A 22,284-nucleotide genomic window follows, 5' to 3' on the forward strand; every position below is an offset into this window, starting at 1 on the left:
GGACAGCCTTGTCCTCCCTTCCCTTTCTTACCAGACAGGCAGGCTTTTAGGCAGACTTCTAGGCTCTTCAGGACAGGTACACAGCTTCTCCATTAAGTAATTCAGCCTTCAGGTGATGTCCCCTCAACTTAGATAGGCTGACACCATCCCTGGTGTCACAGCAGGCACCTGAGTACTTTGTAGAGCACTTTATTCCTTGGTAACAGGGGACTCTGAACTAGGGTATAAAAAAGGGATAGATGGTCCCACTTGCATACACAACTGGCAGGCAGGAGATGCTGTTTACTCTGTCGCACTCTCACATTGCATTTATGCTACGCACACCAACACCCTAAACATGCACTTGATGTTATCGCAAAATTTGGGCAAAGGTATAGAAATGGAACATTACATGGGTGTGTCAGTAGGAAGCCACTCCACTGACCATGATGCAAAGATCTCATCAGGCTATTGATCCTTACTACAGGGTGCATTGCCACCACCGCTCTAGCTGTTAAACCCATGACAGTCCTCTGTCTTAAATAAGGGCACATTTAGTGCGACCCTGCAGGTCACAGGACCGGTCTAGGACCTCTCATAGTCCCTTGTTAGAAGTTGCACCGTACTGGGGTGGCAGAAAAATCTCATGTAATTCTTTTGTGGTAGATTTATCCCAGTAATGTGCAATTACCAGTTTGACACCATTGACTGAGGAGTTGCCACAAGGAACAGATTCTTCTGCCTGTTAAACCGCATGCCATTCATTATTTCATAATGTTTTTTGGCTTTTATTTACCACTTGATTTAAGCAGGTGGTAGATATATTCATGTGGTTGGTTGGGGGGGCGATGGGTGAAGCCAGGGAGGGAAGGGTAAAGAAATGTCTAACAAAGGGAAGAATTGTGTGTTTCCCCCAGTTAGTAAAAAAACAGCACAAGTCTTGGCTGCCTCTGCTGCACCCAGAGTCTTGTGCGTCTTTTCAGTCTAATTTTCTTGTCTGGACAAAAATGGTGTCCTGTTTTTCTGCACCCGGTACATCCAGGTGCCGAAAACCCTAACAACTGATAATCAGATGGAAAAAAATTAACACATAAAAGTACGCCTTAATTTCATTGCCCTCGATTGATACTCTGGACCATAGTTGAGGGATATGTCTAGGCATAGTCCTCGCAATACACAATAGATTTGCGTGCGGCAGAGGCCAAACTCAAAGTCAGGATACCAGATACAAGTAGGTGGTAACTCAGGGCAGGACGAAACGCCTGTTGTCCGTGGAGGGGAAATTCCCGTCCCAGAAATCTACTTTAAAACTTATTTAATAGTATCCTTTTTTAAATATCTGTTTGGTGCCAGTGCATATGACTTTAATTTCTGCCTTTGGGATTCAATGTTACAAGTCCATAGGGTGCATGTATCCTTTGTGAGCTTAAATGGAAATTCTACAAAACCTCACTCTTAGATCCAAGTACTCTCAGGCTACCATTCTACACTCTGCTCTGGCTGAAGAACAGCTCAACACTTTCAAAATTCTGCAATTCTGCATTGATGTGGCTTGTAAATAATTTTTGGGGATATTTACATGTATTAACTATTTAATTTTAATACTATAGGTGATTGAAATTACGGACGAAGAAAGCAAGATTTAGCACCAGCCAACTGAATGTTAGTGCCATAAGAAGGATTATTTTGAAAAACTGAATGGACATCCAGCATTCTAAGTTTAAACAATTTCCAAAATCTAGGTGTGGCGAGGAAGTGGGTGCTGAGGAAAGTACTATACCTGTAAGTGAAGTCTCTAATTTTGCATTTCATTAACCCAGAGCAAAGTCATATCTGTCCACACAGCATCAGAAATAGTGCCAGAAAGACCAATCACAACATCCTCATCTGAAATATTATCAGAAAGACAAATTGCCTCAGCATGACAGAATAACGTTCATCTAAAGCACGCATGATCTAAAGCATCATGTAATTCCGGAGAGGAAGCACACACTGCATAAAAGAAAGATATAACAAAAGGTTTCTTCTGCAAACCATCAAAGAAACAACACTGATAGAAGACTCCGAAGCTGACACGCTAACAACCAAAAGATTGGAAAATCACCTTTGTTCAACAACCATTTTTAACCAGTTACGCAAGTTTGAGACTATCTGCCTCGGGATATAACACCTCAACCCACTCTGCTCACTCTGGCGAAAACCTTAAAAATTCACCACTTTATTGTGTTCATGACCATCTCAGATTGTTTCCTTTTTATTGTGTACTGTTCTGTAATTCTATGTAAATCGCCTCAACCTTATCTGTTGTGCAGGAATGATATGTAAAACTGTTAAATATAAAAATGGATTAAATGAGCACCGTTGCGCTATAGCTAATGTAAATAAATCCTCGTCTTCAGAACTACAATCCTTAACCTTACACCAAACACAGAACGGGTAAAAGGAACTGATGTTCTGCGACTGGTGAGACACAATATTACTGTGCATGTTCTAATGTTCTCAGTTACTGTCATTACGTCAGTGCAAAAAGGTACTTTTCAGTTTAATCATTAAATATCAGACTAACTCTTTATCACTGCATTGCTAAGAACCTATACAAATAGATTTGAGAAAAACTTCAGTCACAAAATAAGTTGCTGCCGGAGAGGCTATAACCAAAAGACTATTATCTGCTACAAACATTTTGACAGGTGTTACAGGGCTGTATCCAGACATATTTTGCTCAATGCAAGTCTTAAGAAGATTACACACAATATCTTTTAGAGATAATGCTGAACATTATCTAAACAAGCCCGACTCTAAAATCGGGTTCACTCTTACCGTGGCATATAAGCAAGAGAAAACTAAATGTAGAGATATTAACTCTAGGAATACACCTTTTAAAAACACGGGCTGTTAGAACAATTTCAGTGTTCAAACCTGCCTCAATCAAAGCAAAATAACCCAAGTTGGGGAAAAAGTTACCTGAGCCAAAAAAGATTAAGCCATAAATCTCATCTCACTGAATTTGAGAGAATGGACACTGGGAAAATCCTCTCTCAGTGCTCTGAATGCCAAAAAAGTTTCAGCAGTAAATCTTATCTCACTGAGCATATGAGAATCCACACTGGGGAAAAACCTTATCAGTGCTCTGAATGCCAGAAAAGGTTTAGCTTAAAAGCGAGTCTGTATCGACATGTGAGATTCAGCCATAAATCACATCTCACTGAATTTGAGAGAATGCACACTGGGAAAAACCTCTCTCAGTGCTCTGAATGCCAAAAAAGTTTCAGAGATAAATCTTATCTCACTGAGCATATGAGAATCCACACTGGGGAAAAACCTTATCAGTGCTCTGAATGCCAAAAAGATTTCAGACTTAAATCACTTCTAACTGCACATGTGAGATTCCACACTGGGGAAAAACCTTACCAGTGCTCTGAATGCCAGAAATGTTTCAGTTTAAAAAGTAGGCTCACACATCACATACGAATCCACTCTGGGGAAAAACCTTATAAGTGCTCTGAATGCCAGAAAAGGTTTAGTTTCAAACCGCAACTTTATCGACATGCATTAACCCACTCTGTGGAAAACCCTTATCAGTGCTCTGAATCCCAAAAAAGTTTCAGCAGTAATTCTTATCTCACTGAACATATAAGAATCCACACTGGGGACAAACCTTATCAGTGCTCTGAATGCCAGGAAAGGTTTTATAACAAACAAAGTCTTTCTCGACATGTAATAACCCACTCTGGCAAAAAACCTTACCAGTGCTCTGAATGCCAGAAAAGGTTTAGTTTCAAAGGGAGTCTAAATCGACATGTATTAACCCACTCTGTGGAAAAACCTTACCAGTGCTCTGAATGCCAGAAATATTTCAGTGAAAAAAGAGACCTTACTGTACATACAAGGACCCACACTGGGGAAAAACCTTATCAATGCTCTGAATGCCAGAAAAGGTTTTGTAAAAAACAAAGTCTTTCTCAACATGTATTAACCCACACTGGGGAAAAACTTTACCAGTGCTCTGAATGCCACAAATGTTTCAGTACAAAAAACAATCTCATTCATCATATAAGAACCCACACTGGGGAAAAACCTTATCATTGCACGGATTGCCAGAAATGTTTCATTAGCCAAGCCCAGCTCACTCTGCATAGAAGAACCCACACTGGAGAGAAACCTTATCAGTGCCCGGAATGCCAGAAATGTTTCATTGACAAAAATAGTCTCACTCATCATATAAGAACCCACACTGGGGAGAAACCTTTTCAGTGCTCTGAATGCCAGAAATGTTTCCGTGTAAAAATCAGACTCACTGAACATGCAAGAATCCACACTGGGGAAAAACCTTATCAGTGCTCTGAATGCCAGAAAAGGTTTAGTAACAAACAAAGTCTTTCTAATCATGCAGTGACCCATTCTGTGGAACAACCTTATCAGTGCTCTGAATGCCAGAAATGTTTCACTGAAAAACGCAATCTCACGGTGCATATAAGAACCCACACTGGGGAAAAACCTTATCAGTGCTCGGAATGCCAGAAATGTTTCAGTGTAAAAAGTAGTCTCACAAAGCACATAAGAATCCACACTGGGGAAAACCCTTATCAGTGCTCTGAATGCCCAAAACATTTCAACCGTAAATCACTTCTAATTGCACATGCGAGATTCCACACTGGGGAAAACCCCTATCAGTGCTCTGAATGCCAGAAATGTTTCAGTGTAAAATTCAGACTTACTGAACATACAAGAATCCACACTGGGGGAAAAACCTTATCAGTGCATTGAATGCCACAAATGTTTCAGTGAAAAAAGAATACTCACTCGGCATATAAGAACCCACACTGGGGAAAAACCTTATCAGTGCTCCGAATGCCAAAAATATTTCAGCCGTAAATCTATTCTCACTGCACATGTGAGAATCCACACTGGGGGAAAATCATTATCAGTGCTCTAAATGTCAGAAAAGATTCAGGGGTAGAGATGGTTACAAGCGCCATAAGAAAACACACCATCAAAAATACTTCAGTGCTCCGAGTTCCAGAAAAGCATCAATTTTAAATGCATTCTCACTCTACATGAGCAGGCGCACACAGGGAAAAAACATTACCTATGCTGTGAATGCCCGAAATTCCTATTTTTTGGTAGGCACAGATTCATTAACCATAATCAACTCCATACTGATGAAAACCTTATGAGTGCTCTGAATGCCAGAAAAGCTGCAGAGAAAAACGCTATCTCACCATGAGAAACTCCACACTGGAGAAAATCCTTATGCCATAAAAGCTTGAATCTGAAAGACAGAGTTATGCTTCATGAGAGATCTCACTGTGGGGAAAAACCTTATGAGTGCTCGAAATGCAAGCAAAGTTTTGGTCACAAATTACTTCTCACTTTTCATGAGCAAACTCACAGGGGAGAAAAAAGCCTTATGTGTGTTCTGAATGTCAGATAAGGTTTAATCACGAATACAATGTCACTTCACATGAGAGAATTCACACTGGACTAAAGCCTTATACAGGAGGGGAAAGCCAGAAACGTTTTACTCAGAAAGGAGATCTCACTAAACATGAGAAATGCATCCACATGAGGTGAAAAGTAAGGCGTATCTTGAGTTGCAGAAAAGCTTTTAACGACCTGACTTTACATGAGAGAGCACATATTGTAGTTGCAATAGGATTAATCAAGAAATTCTTGCAGGATAACTTAGGCTGCCCGCATGCAACATCCAAAGAAATTTCAGGCCTTGAAAATGTTTTAATTGCAACAAAATTCACAATTTGAGAATCTGAAAGTTACAAAACTCTCAAGGTCTTTACTTGACACAGAGAAGTGTTCGTACTTGCAAACATCAACTAATTAACAAAAAATTCACAATATTAATGTCTTACATTTTCTCCACCCAAAAGGTTTCTACTCACACTTGTTTCTTAACATATGACTGAAATCTAGATTTTCATGATAGGATTAGGCCTAGGCGGTGTTCCTCAATGAAGAACTCCGCAAAGTGTCAAAAAAAGTCAACCGCTCAACGTGGAGTTCTGCGAGCAGCGAAGTGCGTTAGGGTCAATTTGAAGCGCTTTTTCGGCGAGTAGCACGCTACTCCAGGATCCAAAAATGATTAGTGGTGAATTAGTGTAGGGAAATATAAAATGTATTCGAGAGCTGGAAATGTTGGTCTGTTAGTTGGGTTGAAAAAGAGAGTGCAGGGATAGAAGAGGGAAGGGTTTTCATTTATATAGCGCTTGCTACCCCTCAGCGAGTCGCACGCTACTCCAGAACCCAAAAAGATGAATAGATAGATCAATTATTGTGGGTAGGTTGTTTTATTATATAAATACAACTGTACGAAAATTCATAAAATTCTGTTGTAAAGTTGTATCCAAGAGGCAAGTATAGTCTCTGATAATAATGTATACAAAGTTGGCTTGCCATCAAGACTGATGCCCCGTAATATTGATGCAGTCAGTTGTGCTGAAGTATTTTAGACTCTTGTTGAATTGTAACATCCACCTTGTAGGTACTGTTATTTGTATCAGGTCCACATTGTAGGCAGACACAAACACCGACATTTTGCACTATTTATATTAAGCATAATGTAGGTGAACAGATGACAGTAACCACTGTACAAGCTGTAGTAGGTACTTAGAAGTAGAGTGACATAAAGGGCAATAAACACTCCACTAACTCTGTCACTCGCTTAGTACAGACGAACGCCAAAGCTTCGTACATGATGAAGTATCAGAGTGCACCCTCTTTCTGCGTCCCATGGGCATTTTGGCTTTTGTTCTACAGAAGAGGCTGCAGACACTTCCATAGCCCTTTATGTAGTATGGATCACGTAGGAGAGATTCTCAGCGGGCATGCTTTCCTTTGTATTGGGCATGGCCACATTCAAATGTGGGAAAACCTTTTGTCTTGCGACTGCACTGTATTATTGACACGGGCGAAAGGGCAAACAAGCAGTTAGGAGGCACACTGATTCTATACCCCCACCTGACAGGATGGTGACAGACCCCAGCCACCTTCATGGGAAACGTGCCACCTCGTTTAATAGCTGCCAGACGGTTTACTTTGTAAGCAGACTGGTGGTTTACAAGGGTACCTACGTTGGGGCACCACATGCTTTTTTCAGCATAATCTGGTGTACTCCCCCTGTGTGACATGACAGCACCCACTGAAGACTGCACTGTTGTGTAGTCTGGGACAGTGCACCTTCCCTGTAATTCTGAACTGGGCCTTTAAATACGGTACTATTTTGTGTGCCTATTTAATTCAGGTATACAAAGAATGTGGTACTACTTGTATACTAAGGTACATAATGAGATTACGTAGAATACACCTCTGCGTGCCTAATGCTTCCATTTGCATTTCAAGACCAGTGATTAATGTGGCTTTATGAAGTTCAACGCCATAGGGTGTTCCCGACCTGTCTGATACTTGCATATGGAAAAGATGGGCCATTTGGAACCTAAAGATAGATAAACATATTCAAAGGTCACGATTTAAGTCGGCATCTAAAATAAAACTGTAAATTAGGAGAGGTGATAAGTGAGATGTTAAAAGGCAGCCGCTTATCGAGCTGCATTTGTAAGTAGGTCTCCCTATATTATGAGATCTATTCCTGCTTCAGTCTTTAATTGCAATGAATACTTTAATACCCAGGCATGAAGTCATTGTCGAGCAGTTTAAATATCCACCTATCTCCCCACCTCTTCCCCAATGCATCCTTAACCAGTGGCCTAGCCAGTGTGCCCTGGGCCCTAAGGCAATAAAGGAAATGTGACACCTGCCCTCTGTTTGGACTGTGGAAAACAGCAATAATCATTGTTCTGTGGGCCCCTCAGACCTTTGTTTGAACTGTGACAAACAGCAGTTATCAGGGTTCAGTGGACCTTTAAGGCGCCTGGTGCCTGGTGCCACTGCACCTGCTGCACCAATAGGAAGCTAAGCCCCTGCCCTTAACAGCTTCTATTCTAGCCCCACTGGTGAACTGAACCAGCCAAGTACTGATCTGGCCATATATGCAGGCATGCAGCCACCTCTTGGACTGAAGGGATTTAAGTCGCATGAAAGCAGCATGCGGGAAACAACTATTTTCTGAGGCAGTCAACCAACACCTCGTCTGTTCCAACCTGAATCCATTTAAAACCAGGGACGAAAAAACGGTTCATCGTCATCTCTTGCTTATCAAAAGGGTAAAACCGATTCATCTAACATTACAGTGTACCACATTAAAAAAATGGTGATCCAGTTTACAAATTAAAACTAGCATGCATAAAGAAAGGGTAGCCTCTCGCCAAAATAGCCATTTTCCCTACCCATACTTCTAACACATCTTTTACAAAAAATGTTAACTACATTGTCATCTGGAAATAGTCATTAGCGCCTACTCATAAGCAAATGACATTTAGAATTCTCTTTCACTTCAAGCTTTCAAAAGTAAATTGATATAAAAGCAGTATTGAATTTTTTGACATTGTGTACATTATATGACAAGCCATCGAAAAAAGGAGTTCTTTATATATACTAAACCTCCAGAAACATTTGATTAACCAGTTATAAAGTCACATCTAGCTTAGTTAGTTTATAGTCTTTACAGCATGCTACTCCAGAACCCAAAAAGATGAATAGATAGATCAATTATTGTGGGTAGGTTGTTTTATTATATAAATACAACTGTACGAAAATTCATAAAATTCTGTTGTAAAGTTGTATCCAAGAGGCAAGTATTGTCTCTGATAATAATGTATACAAAGTTGGCTTGCCATCAAGACTGATGCCCCGTAATATTGATGCAAAGTCAGTTGTGCTGAAGTATTTTAGACTCTTGTTGAATTGTAACATCCACCTTGTAGGTACTGTTATTTGTATCAGGTCCACATTGTAGGCAGACACAAACGCCGACATTTTGCACTATTTATATTAAGCATAATGTAGGTGAGCAGATGACAGTAACCACTGTCCAAGTTGTAGTAGGTGCTTAGAAGTAGAGTGACATAGAGGGCAATAAACACACCACTAACTCTGTCACTAGCTTAGTACAGACGAACGCCAAAGGCTTCGTACATGATGAAGCATCAGAGTGCACCCTCTTTCTGTGTCCCATGGGCATTTTGGCTTTTATTCTACAGAAGAGGCTGCAGACACTTACATAGCCCTTTATGTAGTGAGGATCACGTAGGAGAGATTCTCAGCAGGCATGCTTTCCTTTGTATTGGGCATGGCCACATTCAAATGTGGGAAAACCTTTTGTCTTGCGACTGCACTGTATTATTGACACGGGCGAAAGGGCAAACAAGCAGTTAGGAGGCACACTGATTCTATACCCCCACCTGACAGGATGGTGACAGACCCCAACCACCTTCATGGGAAACGTGCCACCTCGTTTAATAGCTGCCAGACGGTTTACTTTGTAAGCAGACTGGTGGTTTACAAGGGTACCTATGTTGGGGCACCACATGCTTTTTTCAGCATAATCTGGTGTACTCCCCCTGTGTGACATGACAGCACCCACTGAAGACTGCACTGTTGTGTAGTCTGGGACAGTGCACCTTCCCTGTAATTCTGAACTGGGCCTTTAAATACAGTACTATTTTGTGTGCCTATTTAATTTAGGTATACAAAGAATGTGGTACTACTTGTATACTAAGGTACATAATGAGATTACGTAGAATACACCTCTGCGTGCCTAATGCTTCCATTTGCATTTCAAGACCAGTGATTAATGTGGCTTTATGAAGTTCAACGCCATTGGGTGTTCCCGACCTGTCTGATACTTGCATATGGAAAAGATGGGCCATTTGGAACCTAAAGATAGATAAAACATATTCAAAGGTCACGATTTAAGTCTGCATCTAAAATAAAACTGTAAATTAGGAGAGGTGATAAGTGAGATGTTAAAAGGCAGCCGCTTATCGAGCTGCATTTGTAAGTAGGCCTCCCTATATTATGAGATCTATTCCTGCTTCAGTCCTTAATTGCAATGAATACTTTAATACCCAGGCATGAAGTCATTGTCGAGCAGTTTAAATATCCACCTGTCTCCCCACCTCTTCCCCAATGCACCCTTAACCAGTGGCCTAGCCAGTGTGCCCTGGGCCCTAAGGCAGGAAAGGAAATGTGACACCTGCCCTCTGTTTGGACTGTGGAAAACAGCAAAAGTCATTGTTCTGTGGGCCCCTCAGGGCTCTGTTGAACTGTGACAAAAAAGTAGTAATCAGGGTTCAGTGGGCCTTTAAGTCATCTGGAACCTGGTGCCACTGCACCTGCTGCACCAATGGGAAGCTTAGCCCCTGCCCTTAACAGCTTCTATTCTAGCCCCACTGGAGAACCGAAACAGCCAAGTACTGAACTGACCATATCTGCATGCATGCAGCCGCCTCTTCCACTGAAGGGATTTAAGTCGCATGAAAGCAGCATGCGGGAAACAACCATTTTCTGAGGCAAAGTCAACCCACACCTCGTCTGTTCCAACCTGAATCCATTTAAAACCAGGGACGAAAAAACGGTTCATCGTCATCCCTTGCTTATCAGAAGGGTAAAACAGATTCATCTAACATTACAGTGCACCACATAACAAATTGTGATACTGTTTACAAATTAAAACTAGCATGCATATGGAAAGGGGAGCCTTTGGCCAAAATAGCCATGTTCCCTACCCATACTTTTAACACATCTTATACCAAAACATGCTAATTACATTGTCATCCGGAAATAGTCATTAGCGCCTACTCATAAGCAAATGCCACTTAGAATTGTCTTTCACTTCAAGCTTTCAAAGGTAAATTGATATAAAAGCAGTATTGAATTTTTTGACGTTGTGTACTCTTACCAAAATTTAGATCATTATTTTTATATGACACACCATAGAAAAAAGGAGTTGTTTATATATACTAAACCTCCAGAAACGTTCGATTACCCAGCTATAAAGTCACGTCTAGCTTAGTTAGTTTATAGTCTTCTTTTTTTTTTATAGAAATTATTTCACATTGTTACTGAATCTGCATGGCTAAACACTTCTAAGGTCCCAAAGGCGAGACCTATTGGATTTGACAATGCTTGTTATTGATTGAGTACATTAAGCGGCAGAACTTTTGATTAAGTTCTGAAGAATGACGCAAACACCTCTTTGAAGGTTTAATAGGCTGAAACATGTTGACCTCTTATTGACTCTAACAGTGCATATATATTTCTCCCACAGTGTAGTGTTTTTAATCCTGGCCCAGGGGCGTGCAAATAATGGAAACCACATACCCTTTAGCAAGTTTTAACTTTCACTCTGCTTCCCCCACTACCCTGAGCTCATTATTGTGGTATTCAGTCTACCTTTCTCTACAACAAAATATGCCTGAACTCCTCCCTCTCAGTGAGGGAGTTGTTTCATGGTGCAAGGAGATTCCCAATAAGGAAGCATGCCAATTATGGTGGGTGAGGGAAATCGTCCTTTTAAAGGGATATTTCATCTTAGCTAGGTCTTCATTTGCAACAGTAATCCTCGGAGACCCAAGGGTTTCTTTTTTGTGGTAGAAATGCATTTTTACCCCTTCATTGTACGTTCAAGCATAGACCATTGCATGAAATGTTATGATCTATGTAGGGAAAATCCTCTGTGCACTGAGAAAATGTGTTAAAATAACAGAAAGTTGATAACCGCATTTAATAACTTCTGATACCTGGATTTATTTAGAAGAGAAGTCTGTTAATTCTAGCATATTTTTGATACCACAAGGTATAAGAAATTAGGGGATCTTTATCTGATATCTTTATCAGTAAATTATCTGAAATTATTCAACATAAACTTTTCCAAGTATTATTTCTAAAGATTAAGGAATTGGTCTTTTCTAAACTAACCCCAGTGCCTATGACTACAATAACCACCGCTCTCAAATCAATATTGTGCTTGTTTTAGTGAGAAAGCTAAATGATCGAGGAGAAACCAGGAACTGGCGTCAGTATTTTTCTTAGGAAGCTTTAAGTTAGAGAGTGAAAACACTTTTTAGAATGCCCTAAAAATTGTGATAAAGATATTTCAATATGTTTGACAAAAAGAATAGGTACATTTCATGACAATGTTGAAATGGGAACTAACAGGAACAAATATTTACACAACATTACAAAAATATTAGAGACTACATTTCATCAATATAGGAAATACTGAGGCTCATGTACTAATAATCCATTTGGTAAAAAGTGGTTGCTTGTAGAGTCAGCACACTACTTTGTCTGTGATAGCTTTTAAATAAAGGCATTTTTAATGCACCCCATTTTACTTTCAGATTCACAAATGTCCTCTTGGGTTACTAACTCCTGTTACTGTTTTCAGCCCACACATGGTTTCAAAGCTTAATACATACCTTAACAATGCATTACATATTCAGAAGGGACACTATTAACATTCCCCTTCCAAATTCTGAATTGTTAAATGATCTTAGTACATTTCAAAAAGGGGTTTAGCATTTGCAAACTCTGTGAATTACTGAACCAGTGTTTTTTTTTTAACAATAAAACATGAGGCCATTTTTCTCAATTCCCTCCAAATTAAGTTTGCTAATAATGTTAGTTGAATGATAACCGGTGCATGTACCTATTTAGTGTTAGTGTTGCTTCAGATCAAATAAAGACCATCACACATAACTCTTACACAATACTTAAAGCCAGCATTTCTGACATCCAGCGTTAATGTTTTGTTAAATATATTTGCAAATGTTGTCACTTAAACAGAAAAGGAGCTAAAGCAGTCTCTGGACATAAAATAGGATGTAATCATAATCTTTAGATACATTTTCTGAGTTTCAGGAACAATGTGTGTCTTCTGGGTTTACTCTAAACCACTAAAATAAACATATTCAATGCTTTTAGATTTGATCTGTTTGTACTGGTTTCTATTGCAGACAATAATCTAGATTTAGACCAAGGATCAATTCCACCTATGGCTTTTAAAATCTATTTATCAATGATCTCCATTAGTGTTATCGCAACTAAAACTGTAATAGAACTGATCTGAGAGGTGGACCTTCAAGTATTATGCTCAGTCAATTTATTGAACAAACAATGGAGTTAAAATCTGAATAGATTAGATCCACAAGCATTGCCTGACCACTGTATTTTATATCAAATGATTACTTATCAGCACTTGTTCTCTAAGTACTATTTAGTCATCTTCTATTTTTCGCGGAGCTCGTGCTGGGTCTGTTAGAACTCTTTCAAAAATATGACATTTAAATGTCCCAAAAATCAGGAATTCTAGTTTCAAGCCTGGTCAAACCTTAATGAATGCTACACCAAAAGATTCCCTTCTGTTCCTACATTTTATTGTGCACCATGATTCAGAAATGGCATGTTTTTGCTTTCAGAGGTAAAATTCTAAACATATTTATTGTTGTTGAAAGCCGAAAAATTATCACTAATTGGGAAGATAACAACAAGTGGTCTTATGATGCTTGCTGGAATGGGAAGCGTTTAATCAAAAAGTGGATGGAATTCAAGTTTAGGAGATATTTTTTTACAAAAGTGTATGGATTTTGTATATATTTCAAATTGGTGATCTCCAAAGTGGCCTAAATAAATAAATTGAATTGAAATTCAAGTTTATCATTTGAATCCTATTGTTGGAAAATATGTGATTTTGAACTCCATGAGGCGGTTCCTTTCCAGAAAGCATTCAAGTTGTAATCATGAGTCAAATAATGCTGAGGAGGTTAAAATATTCAAATTGAATTCTAATTACATATGAAATGTTCATTGTTCAATATATTTATCTTAGTATTTTAATGTGAGGACTTTATTGCTTAAGCTAAATAATTAGTATTTGTTTTTCTATATGTAGGAAGCATTACATTAATGAAATCACTGTATCCTACCTTCTTTGTTTCCTTTCCTGTTCAATATGAATGTTTCTATTGTTAAACTTTAAAGATTGCCCGAAGTAGGAATCGTGCTCTACATAACTTTGCTGTGTTACAGTATGTTGATTTGTATGTACTACTTTTGTCTCTTATGTGCATGGCAACTGATGTTTTGTTTTGCTTTAATAATCAGCTTATGTTTATTAGCTTTCATTATTCAATAAAATATTTCAAACGCAACAAATGGTAGTTAATATGTATTTACAACTGCAGCATTTTTATTGTATGGGCAGTTTCAAAGCGGCCAAAAATATGGTCTGTGGGATGACGGAGGACCACATAGGCAACAGCAGGGAGAGGTTTGGGCAGGTGATTAGGGGTACATGTAGTGGTGTGGCTCACTGGTTAGAGGTGAGACGAGCCCACGGATAGTATCGAGCGGCTGCACCTCGCGGCTGACATTTGCGGCCCGGCAGCGCTGAGGAGTACACGCGCCCTAGAGGGGCTGTTAAGGTAAGCGCGAGAGCGAATCCTTGAGCACCGCAAACGCGGTAGAGCCCTCCCTTAGTATACGACTAACTACAGGGCGATCTTGAATAACTAATTCCACGATATATGTCGAAAACGCATGGAGGATCTTAAATGTGTGTGCAGAACTAGTGGGTTTTCTTGGTTAATTGAGTCCCCGTTAGGCACAATAAATGTGGTCATAGCTTTGGCAAAATATCCGCATGCTACTAGGAATGTGTATAACCCCTTAGCACATTTATCGGGATAAAGTCCGACCGCACCCCTCCTCCCCAGAAGCACCACAAACCACGATGTTTCTTTAGATAATTCAGCCCAACAGGGCAGATGTGAAATCAGACCTATAATGACATTGATCCACTAAGCATCCACATGGATGTGTTATGTTAAAGCGGACCCTGTACCATTTTTCTCATTCCCAGAAAGAACCTGTGTTCATGAATATTCTTCGTAATGAAGCATCTGAGACCAACCATGATGGATATATTACCATACATCGTGGACACTAGAAGCATTCCCAGTAAGTGCCCCAGTTAGGATTTCCTAGACCATGGCACGGGCAGGGTCCACACCCAGCCGTGCACTAAAACATGTAATTTCTTAAATTCTCTAGGTCAATAACAGCCAAATGGAACCAACGAAGGTCCAACCGTAAAGGCCATTGGACGGCCAACCACTAAGTAAGAAGCTTTCTTAATTGCGTAGCTACAGTACAATCACGTTGAATGCTCTGATTGATTCCACTCACTATAATTATATTAATTACAGGCGCTCCCACTTCCAAGAGTCCTGATGAAGACCCCAGCATGAGGCTTCAATCAACCCTTTACCAAGGGGTCGAAACGTAAACCGGATTGTACCCAATTTTCTTAGCACAGGAAATCACTGATGAAGTAAAACTGATCTTGTGCTAAAGAACTTATTGGAACTAATGAACGAAATTAGTCTGTAGAGGCTGTACTAAATATTACCAGGATTGTAGTATGGTCACAACACCCTTTACCCAGTCCTCACCTTTCTCCAATCACACCTATCCCACCTAAACTGTCTCCTTTCCTTGTCACTTTGAGCGCATTGAAATGTTACATTGTGGATAATATAATTCGAATGCTCGGGAAAGTTCATTATTTATGAAATAAGATTTATGCACCTGAGTATGAACACTAACCAATGAAGTAATTGGTCCATGTCAACTTTCTGCCTTTTTAAACACCCTGACTAGAGGAGAGGGTCCCTGCTTGTCGCAAGTACTCAACTGCGCCAACCAGAGACCCCCAAATCTAACATTGGAGGCAGCGGTGAGGATTTCGAATTTGCATTTGTGATTAATATATGTAATTGGTGAACACCACGTAATGAGTTCAGACCAATAACTCAGCCACATACTTGTTGATTTTTGTTTTTGCCAAGAGATCTCCCTTTTTTTTAAAGAAAAGTCATGCCTGATTCAGTCAATGGGGAAAAGGCAGCATCTGTAGTCTCTGACATTGAAGGAATAGAATGGGTAGAAGAGAGACTAGAGAGCTACTCCTTAGCCCAGCTGAAGGGCTTCTGCTTAAAGTTTAGAGTTTCACAGTCTGGATGTAAAAACAAAGCTCACTTCCAAAAGGCACTGAGGGCGTGGATTGAGTCAAGGGCACCTGAGAATAGAGTGGAAATTGAACCAGCAGAAAACATCCATGATTTGAGTCCTGTCTCCAGAGGAGTTGGCACCCGGGCACATGCAATGGAGATGGCAAAACTAAGTGGTCAGCTGGAGATGGAAAGCAAAAGGCTGGCTATGGAAGAAAGAAAAATTCAAATGGAGCATGAAATGAAGTTGAGGGAGCTGGAGCTGAAAGCTCTATACGAGCTCGTCAGCTCAACCGGCTCGAGGGAGTGAGAGAAATTCGAATCCCACACTACAGAGCAGCAGCTCCAGCCACAGAATGCTGAAATCAACAATTCCATTTATGCGCAAATGAGAGATTAAATCAAGAACCCAAACTGATGGTCACGCCGCTTTTAATGGACCCTGCCAGCACTCGGCACTACTGAAAGTAAAAGGCTTCTCTGCTTGGCCACGTTATTTCATTTAAACGGACCCCCAAAAGACCCGATTTGAAATTCAACACTGAGCAGCCTTGATAAAAGATACATACAGCCCTGATGACAGACCAGTGACTCCAGTCTGGTCTAGAAACGCGTCGGCAGTATTGGTTGGGAGATATAAAGTATTACTGTTGCACTACAGCTAGGACCGGCTGGTCCAGCACTAAAATATACAAGATATTTAATAATTTATCTTCCCAACCCCTAGTTTCTCTCATTCAGTGTTTGTTAGCTTTTTGTTGCTCGTAATTGATATGGTTGTATTATTATTTTTTCAATAATGTCTGATGTGAAAATGTTTTCTATTGTGTGTTCTAATGATTTCTAAATGTGTAAATAGTATTTGCCTTTAATGTTTGCTAACATTAGTCCAGCCTTGTAAATATTTGTAAATATTTGCAATCAATGTCTTTTTTCTGTCAGCAATTTTTTCAAATTATAGAAAATACAAAATGATTGACACAAAATAATGGTGTCCAGGGAAGCGATAATAAAGTGTTTCTTACCCTATATCAAAAAATTGTATTGAGTAACTGTGGTTTGGGCATTTTGTGTTGTTCACTAATGTTATTAGGTCTAGCCCTCACCACATTAAGGACCTAACCCCTTTTGTTCCCAATCAGCAGAGATTAGGCATCAAGTATTCGGGGTTGCTGAGCAAGCTGCCAAAGTATTCTCGGGTCTCGGTACCTCTCAAGGCGTGCAGGTGCATCTCCACGAGCTCGCCAGCTCAACCGGCTCGAGGGAGCCTTTATAATTAGGAAACCAATGTGGGAGCACACTGCTTCACCTCCCAGCGGGTTCGTCCCTGAGCATTGCAGTTCACAAGCATGTATGCTTTTAGGAAAGTCTCGAGTAATCACACAGTTGTGCTGGCCATCTCTGGACACGTGTTTCTGGATCTTTATCCGTCATCAGCAGAGATTAGGCATCAAGTATTCGGGGTTGCTGAGCAGGCTGCCAAAGTGTTCTCAGGTCTCGGTGCCTCTCAAGGCGCGCAGGTACATCTCCACGAGCTCGTCAGCTCAACCGGCTCAAGGGAGCTTTCATAGACAGGAAACCAATGTGGGAGCACACCCCTTCACCTCACAGCGGGTTCACCCTTGAACAGTGTGGTCAATGCAGTTCACAAGCGTGTTTGCTTTTAGGAAAGTCTCGAGTAATCACACAGTTGTGCTGGCCATTTCTGGACATGTGTTTCTGGATCTTTATCCGTCATCAGCAGAGATTAGGCATCAAGTATTCGGGGTTGCTAAGCAGGCTGCCAAAGTGTTCAGGTCTCGGTACCTCTTAAGGCGCGCAGGTGCATCTCCACGAGCTCATCAGCTCAACCGACTCGAGGAAGCCTTTATAAACAGGAAACCAATGTGGGAGCACACCGCTTCACCTCCCAGCGGGTTCACCCCCGAGCATTGTGGTCAATGCAGTTCACAAACGTGTATGCTTTTAGGAAAGTCTCGAGAAATCACACAGTTGTGCTGGCAATCTCTGGACAAGTGTTTCTGGATCTTTATCCGTCATAAGCAGAGATTAGGGATCAAGTATTTGGGGTTGCTGAGCAGGCTGCCAAAGTGTTCTCGGGTCTCGGTTCCTCTCAAGGCGCGCAGGTGCATCTCCACGAGCTCGTCAGCTCAACCGTCTCGAGGGAGCCTTTATAAGCAGGAAACCAATGTGGGAGCACACAGCTTCATCTCCCAGCGGGTTCGCCCCTGAGCATTGTGGTCAATGCAGTTCACAAGCGGGTATGCTTTTAGGAAAGTTTGGAGTAATCACACAGTTGTGCTGGCCATTTCTGGACATGTGTTTCTGGATCTTTATCCGTCATCAGCAGAGATTAGGCATCAAGTATTCAGGGTTGCAGAGCAGGCTGCCAAAGTGTTCTCAGGTCTCGGTACCTCTCAAGGCGCGCAGGTGCATCTCCACGAGCTCATCAGCTCAACCGGCTCGAGGAAGCCTTTATAAACAGGAAACCAATGTGGGAGCGCACCGCTTCACCTCCCAGCGGGTTCGCCCCCGAGCATTGTGGTCAATGCAGTTCACAAACGTGTATGCTTTTAGGAAAGTCTCGAGAAATCACACAGTTGTGCTGGCCATCTCTGGACAAGTGTTTCTGGATCTTTATCCGTCATCAGCAGAGATTAGGCATCAAGTATTCGGGGTTGCTGAGCAGGCTGCCAAAGTGTTCTTGGGTCTCGTTACCTCTCAAGGCGCGCATGTGCATCTCCAAGAGCTCGTCAGCTCAACCGGCTCGAGGGAGCCTTTATAATTAGGAAACCAATGTGGGAGCACACCGCTTCACCTCCCAGCGGGTTCGCCCCTGAGCATTGTGGTCAATGCAGTTCACAAGCGTGTACGCTTTTAGTGAAGTCTCGAGTAATCACACATTTGTGCTGGCCATCTCTGGACACGTGTTTCTGGATCTTTATCCGTCATAAGCAGAGATTAGGGATCAAGTATTTGGGGTTGCTGAGCAGGCTGCCAAAGTGTTCTCGGGTCTCGGTTCCTCTCAAGGCGCGCAGGTGCATCTCCACGAGCTCGCCAGCTCAACCGTCTCGAGGGAGCCTTTATAAACAGGAAACCAATGTGGGAGCACACCGCTTCACCTCCCAGCGGGTTCGCCCCTGAGCATTGTGGTCAATGCAGTTCACAAGCGTGTATGCTTTTAGGAAACTCTCGAGTAATAACACAGTTGTGCTGGCCATCTCTGGACACGTGTTTCTGGATGTTTATCTGTCATCAGCAGAGATTAGGCATCAAGTATTCGGGGTTGCTGAGCAGGCTGCCAAAGTGTTCTCGGGTCTCGGTACCTCTCAAGGCGCGCAGGTGCATCTCCACGAGCTCGTCAGCTCAACCAGCTCAAGGGAGCCTTTATAAACAGGAAACCAATGTGGGAGCACACCGCTTCACCTCCCAGCGGGTTCGCCCCTGAGCTTTGTGGTCAATGCAGTTCACAAGCGTGTATGCTTTTAGGAAAGTCTCGAGTAATCACACAGTTGTGCTGGCCATCTCTGGACACGTGTTTCTGGATCTTTAACCGTCATCAGCAGAGATTAGGCATCAAGTATTCGGGGTTGCTGAGCAGGCTGCCAAAGTGTTCTCGGGTCTCGGTACCTCTCAAGGCGCGCAGGTGCATCTTCACGAGCTCGTCAGATCAACCGGCTCAAGGGAGCTGTGAGAAGTTGGCCTGATATATGATGCTCACTAGTTCTAGTGATCACCTTGTATCAGTCCAAACAACCCTTATGGTGATTGGTTGTAAGTCAACCTTATAGACCAGCTATCCTAATGGTAGCATGGACAAAGCAGTCTTAGGCTAAACTCTTTTGGCATGGGAAGCCAGCTGTTTTACCACATATAACCCCTTGAATACCAGATGAAAGGACACCACACAGGTTGTTATGAAAATAAACAGTATATTTATTAATAACAAACACCTCTGAACTCTTTATGAGATCAGAGGGCTAAGCACATAACAATCTCTTTAAGAAACACACAATAAGTTGCACAAATTACAATGGTGCCCTAGGGGCACGACAAACCATATACTAAGTAAATGGGTTAAGGAAATCGATAGAAGTAATGGAGCTGTCCAGAGGCTGTAGGATCGCTGGGACTAGACTACCCTAACCTTAGGTAAGTAGCAGGAGGCTCACGCGACGCGTGAGCAGAGTGTGAACTCACACGCGAGATGCCGAACAAAGTCAATGGCAGAACAAATTACGAAAAGGTAAGTAAAAGACAGTTCCTACTAGTGACGACTAAAACGACAGGATACCTGGACACTAGGAGAGTCAATCTACCCTTGATCACTGAAATGCTCTTGTTACCTCACCCACGGGCTGCTGCTGCATAGGTGTCAAAGTGTGTCGGGTTTCCGTGTCGAAGTCTATGGAGCCTTGGAGAAAGATACGGCAGGCGACCAGGAGGAAGGGCGACCAGGAGGAAGATGTCCGGAGCGATCCACGTGTGGATCGAGGAAGCTGAAGACCTGAAAGCAGAGGGGACAATGTTCAAAGTCACTAGCCAGTGACCGGTGTGGAACCAGGAAGGAACCAGATGTCGTCGTCGCGATCAGGTGAAGAGTGGACGCTTGACTCTGCAGCCACGTAGACCAGGAGGTGTCTTCGACAACCAGGATGGGGGCACGAGCTGTCCCACGCAGGCTCTCATTGTCGGCGGTGTCTGTTCCGGATTCGGCATCAACAGGCCTTGGTAAAGGCAACCCACGCGACGAATGGAAAAGGCGTCTGGTGCGGACCAGGAGGGTCCGGGGTGCTCCTCATTTGGAAGGGAGCAAGGGCCAGTCTGGAGCAACCAGACCAACAGTGTAGATTTCGTGGATCGTCGTCTAGGAGGTCACTAGCCAGCCGGCAAGTGACCAGACAACGTATCGAGCAGCAACCAAGCAAAAGGGCCCCACACAGATCTCGTGGATGCTGGAGGGCTGGTCTTCGGTGCAGGAGCTGCTCGGGGCTGGGGCTTCTCAATCCCCAAAGCACTTTCTCGAGGATGCCTCTGAAGTCGTGCTGGAAACGAAGTGCAGTTTCTTCAAGATGGCCGGTCCCACGTGTCTCGTCGCACCCACGGATCTCAGCTATGCTGCAGATGTAGGTTGAGGTCGGAAAGGTCTGGAAGTCCAGATCTCGTTGGGCTCTGAAGTCTGGTTCCGGCAGGAAGTACGACAAAGTGAACCACTAGGACGCTTCATGGTGCCTGCAGTTGCAGGGTGGACACTCCTTGCCCACAAGGGAGATTCTTCATTCTTCTGTGGAGCAGAACGTTGAAGTCCAGAGTTTCTTCTTGTAAAGTTGTCAGGATAAATCTAACTCGGAAAGGGACCAGCTCCTACCTTTATCCTGCTAAAGGGGGCTACACTAGTGACTAGGTCCCTCCCATGGGTGGGACTAGGAAGGGGGGTGGTTACACCCACTATACTTTGTCCGGTTTCGCGCCAGAGCTGGGGCTGGAGTGCCCCAGCAACTTGTTTGAACCGGTGTATTCACAGGGAACCTTGTGTGCCCCAGGCATGTCTCATTCCTTTCAGGCCTGTCCTACCTAATACACAAAATCCTGTCTGGGGTGGTGCTAGCACCTCCCAAGGCAGGAAACCCTTTGTCCAGGCCTCCCTCGCTGGAAGGACTCCCAGCAGCAAGAGGTCAGACTTGTGTCTGTGGTGGCAGCATCCATTTTGTGATGCTGAGGCTCTGCTTAACTTTAACTGGGGTTCACAGTTACATACATGTTGTGTCCCTCTAAAAGGGTGGAATGCTACCCCCGTCGCCAGAACTGGCGAGGGGGTAGTATTCCAATTCGTATGACACCTTACTCGACATGTTTTGATGATGCTATACCAAAGTTAGCAATAACCGCGAGGGTTATAATGCACTTAAGAGTATATGGTATAGCGTTATCATGGAACAGCTATAAGGACTTGCAGCCTGATTCATGTACGGGCCGTTTTGCGTGGCCCTAATAGCGAATCATAGCGACTCGCTATTGAGGACACGCAAAACGGCATTCATGTAGGAATTGCTAATTAAATAGCGATTCCTACATGTTCTCTATTTGCGAGTAGAAATTTCCTTTATAAACAGGTAACCAATGTGGGAGCACACCGCTTCACCTCCCAGCGGGTTCGCGCCTGAGCATTGTGGTCAATGCAGTTCAAAAGCGAGTATGCTTTTAGGAAAGTCTCGAGTAATCACACAGTTGTGCTGGCCATCTCTGGACACGTGTTTCTGGATCTTTATCCGTCATCAGCAGAGATTAGGCATCAAGTATTCGGGGTTGGTGAGCAGGCTGCCAAAGTGTTCTCGGGTCTCGGTACCTCTCAAGGCGCGCAGGTGCATCTCCACGAGCT

At 42.5% G+C, this 22,284-nt stretch overlaps 1 protein-coding gene across 1 annotated transcript in view; it reads left to right on the plus strand.

Annotated features, from left to right (window-relative positions):
• The window catches only part of LOC144806218 (uncharacterized), a 28,762-nt gene extending 14,723 nt beyond the window's left edge, over nt 1-14,039 (plus strand). Inside the window, exon 3 of the mRNA XM_078672623.1 lies at nt 1,590-14,039. Within this exon, the coding sequence (XP_078528749.1) occupies nt 2,995-4,746 (1,752 nt within the window). The 5' untranslated portion in view covers nt 1,590-2,994 and the 3' untranslated portion in view covers nt 4,747-14,039. The remainder of the gene's footprint in view (nt 1-1,589) is intronic.
• Nucleotides 14,040-22,284: the final 8,245 nt, after the last annotated feature.

Source organism: Lissotriton helveticus, assembly GCF_964261635.1.
Source record: "Lissotriton helveticus chromosome 1_1 unlocalized genomic scaffold, aLisHel1.1 SUPER_1_unloc_54, whole genome shotgun sequence".
Lineage (NCBI taxonomy): Eukaryota > Metazoa > Chordata > Amphibia > Caudata > Salamandridae > Lissotriton > Lissotriton helveticus.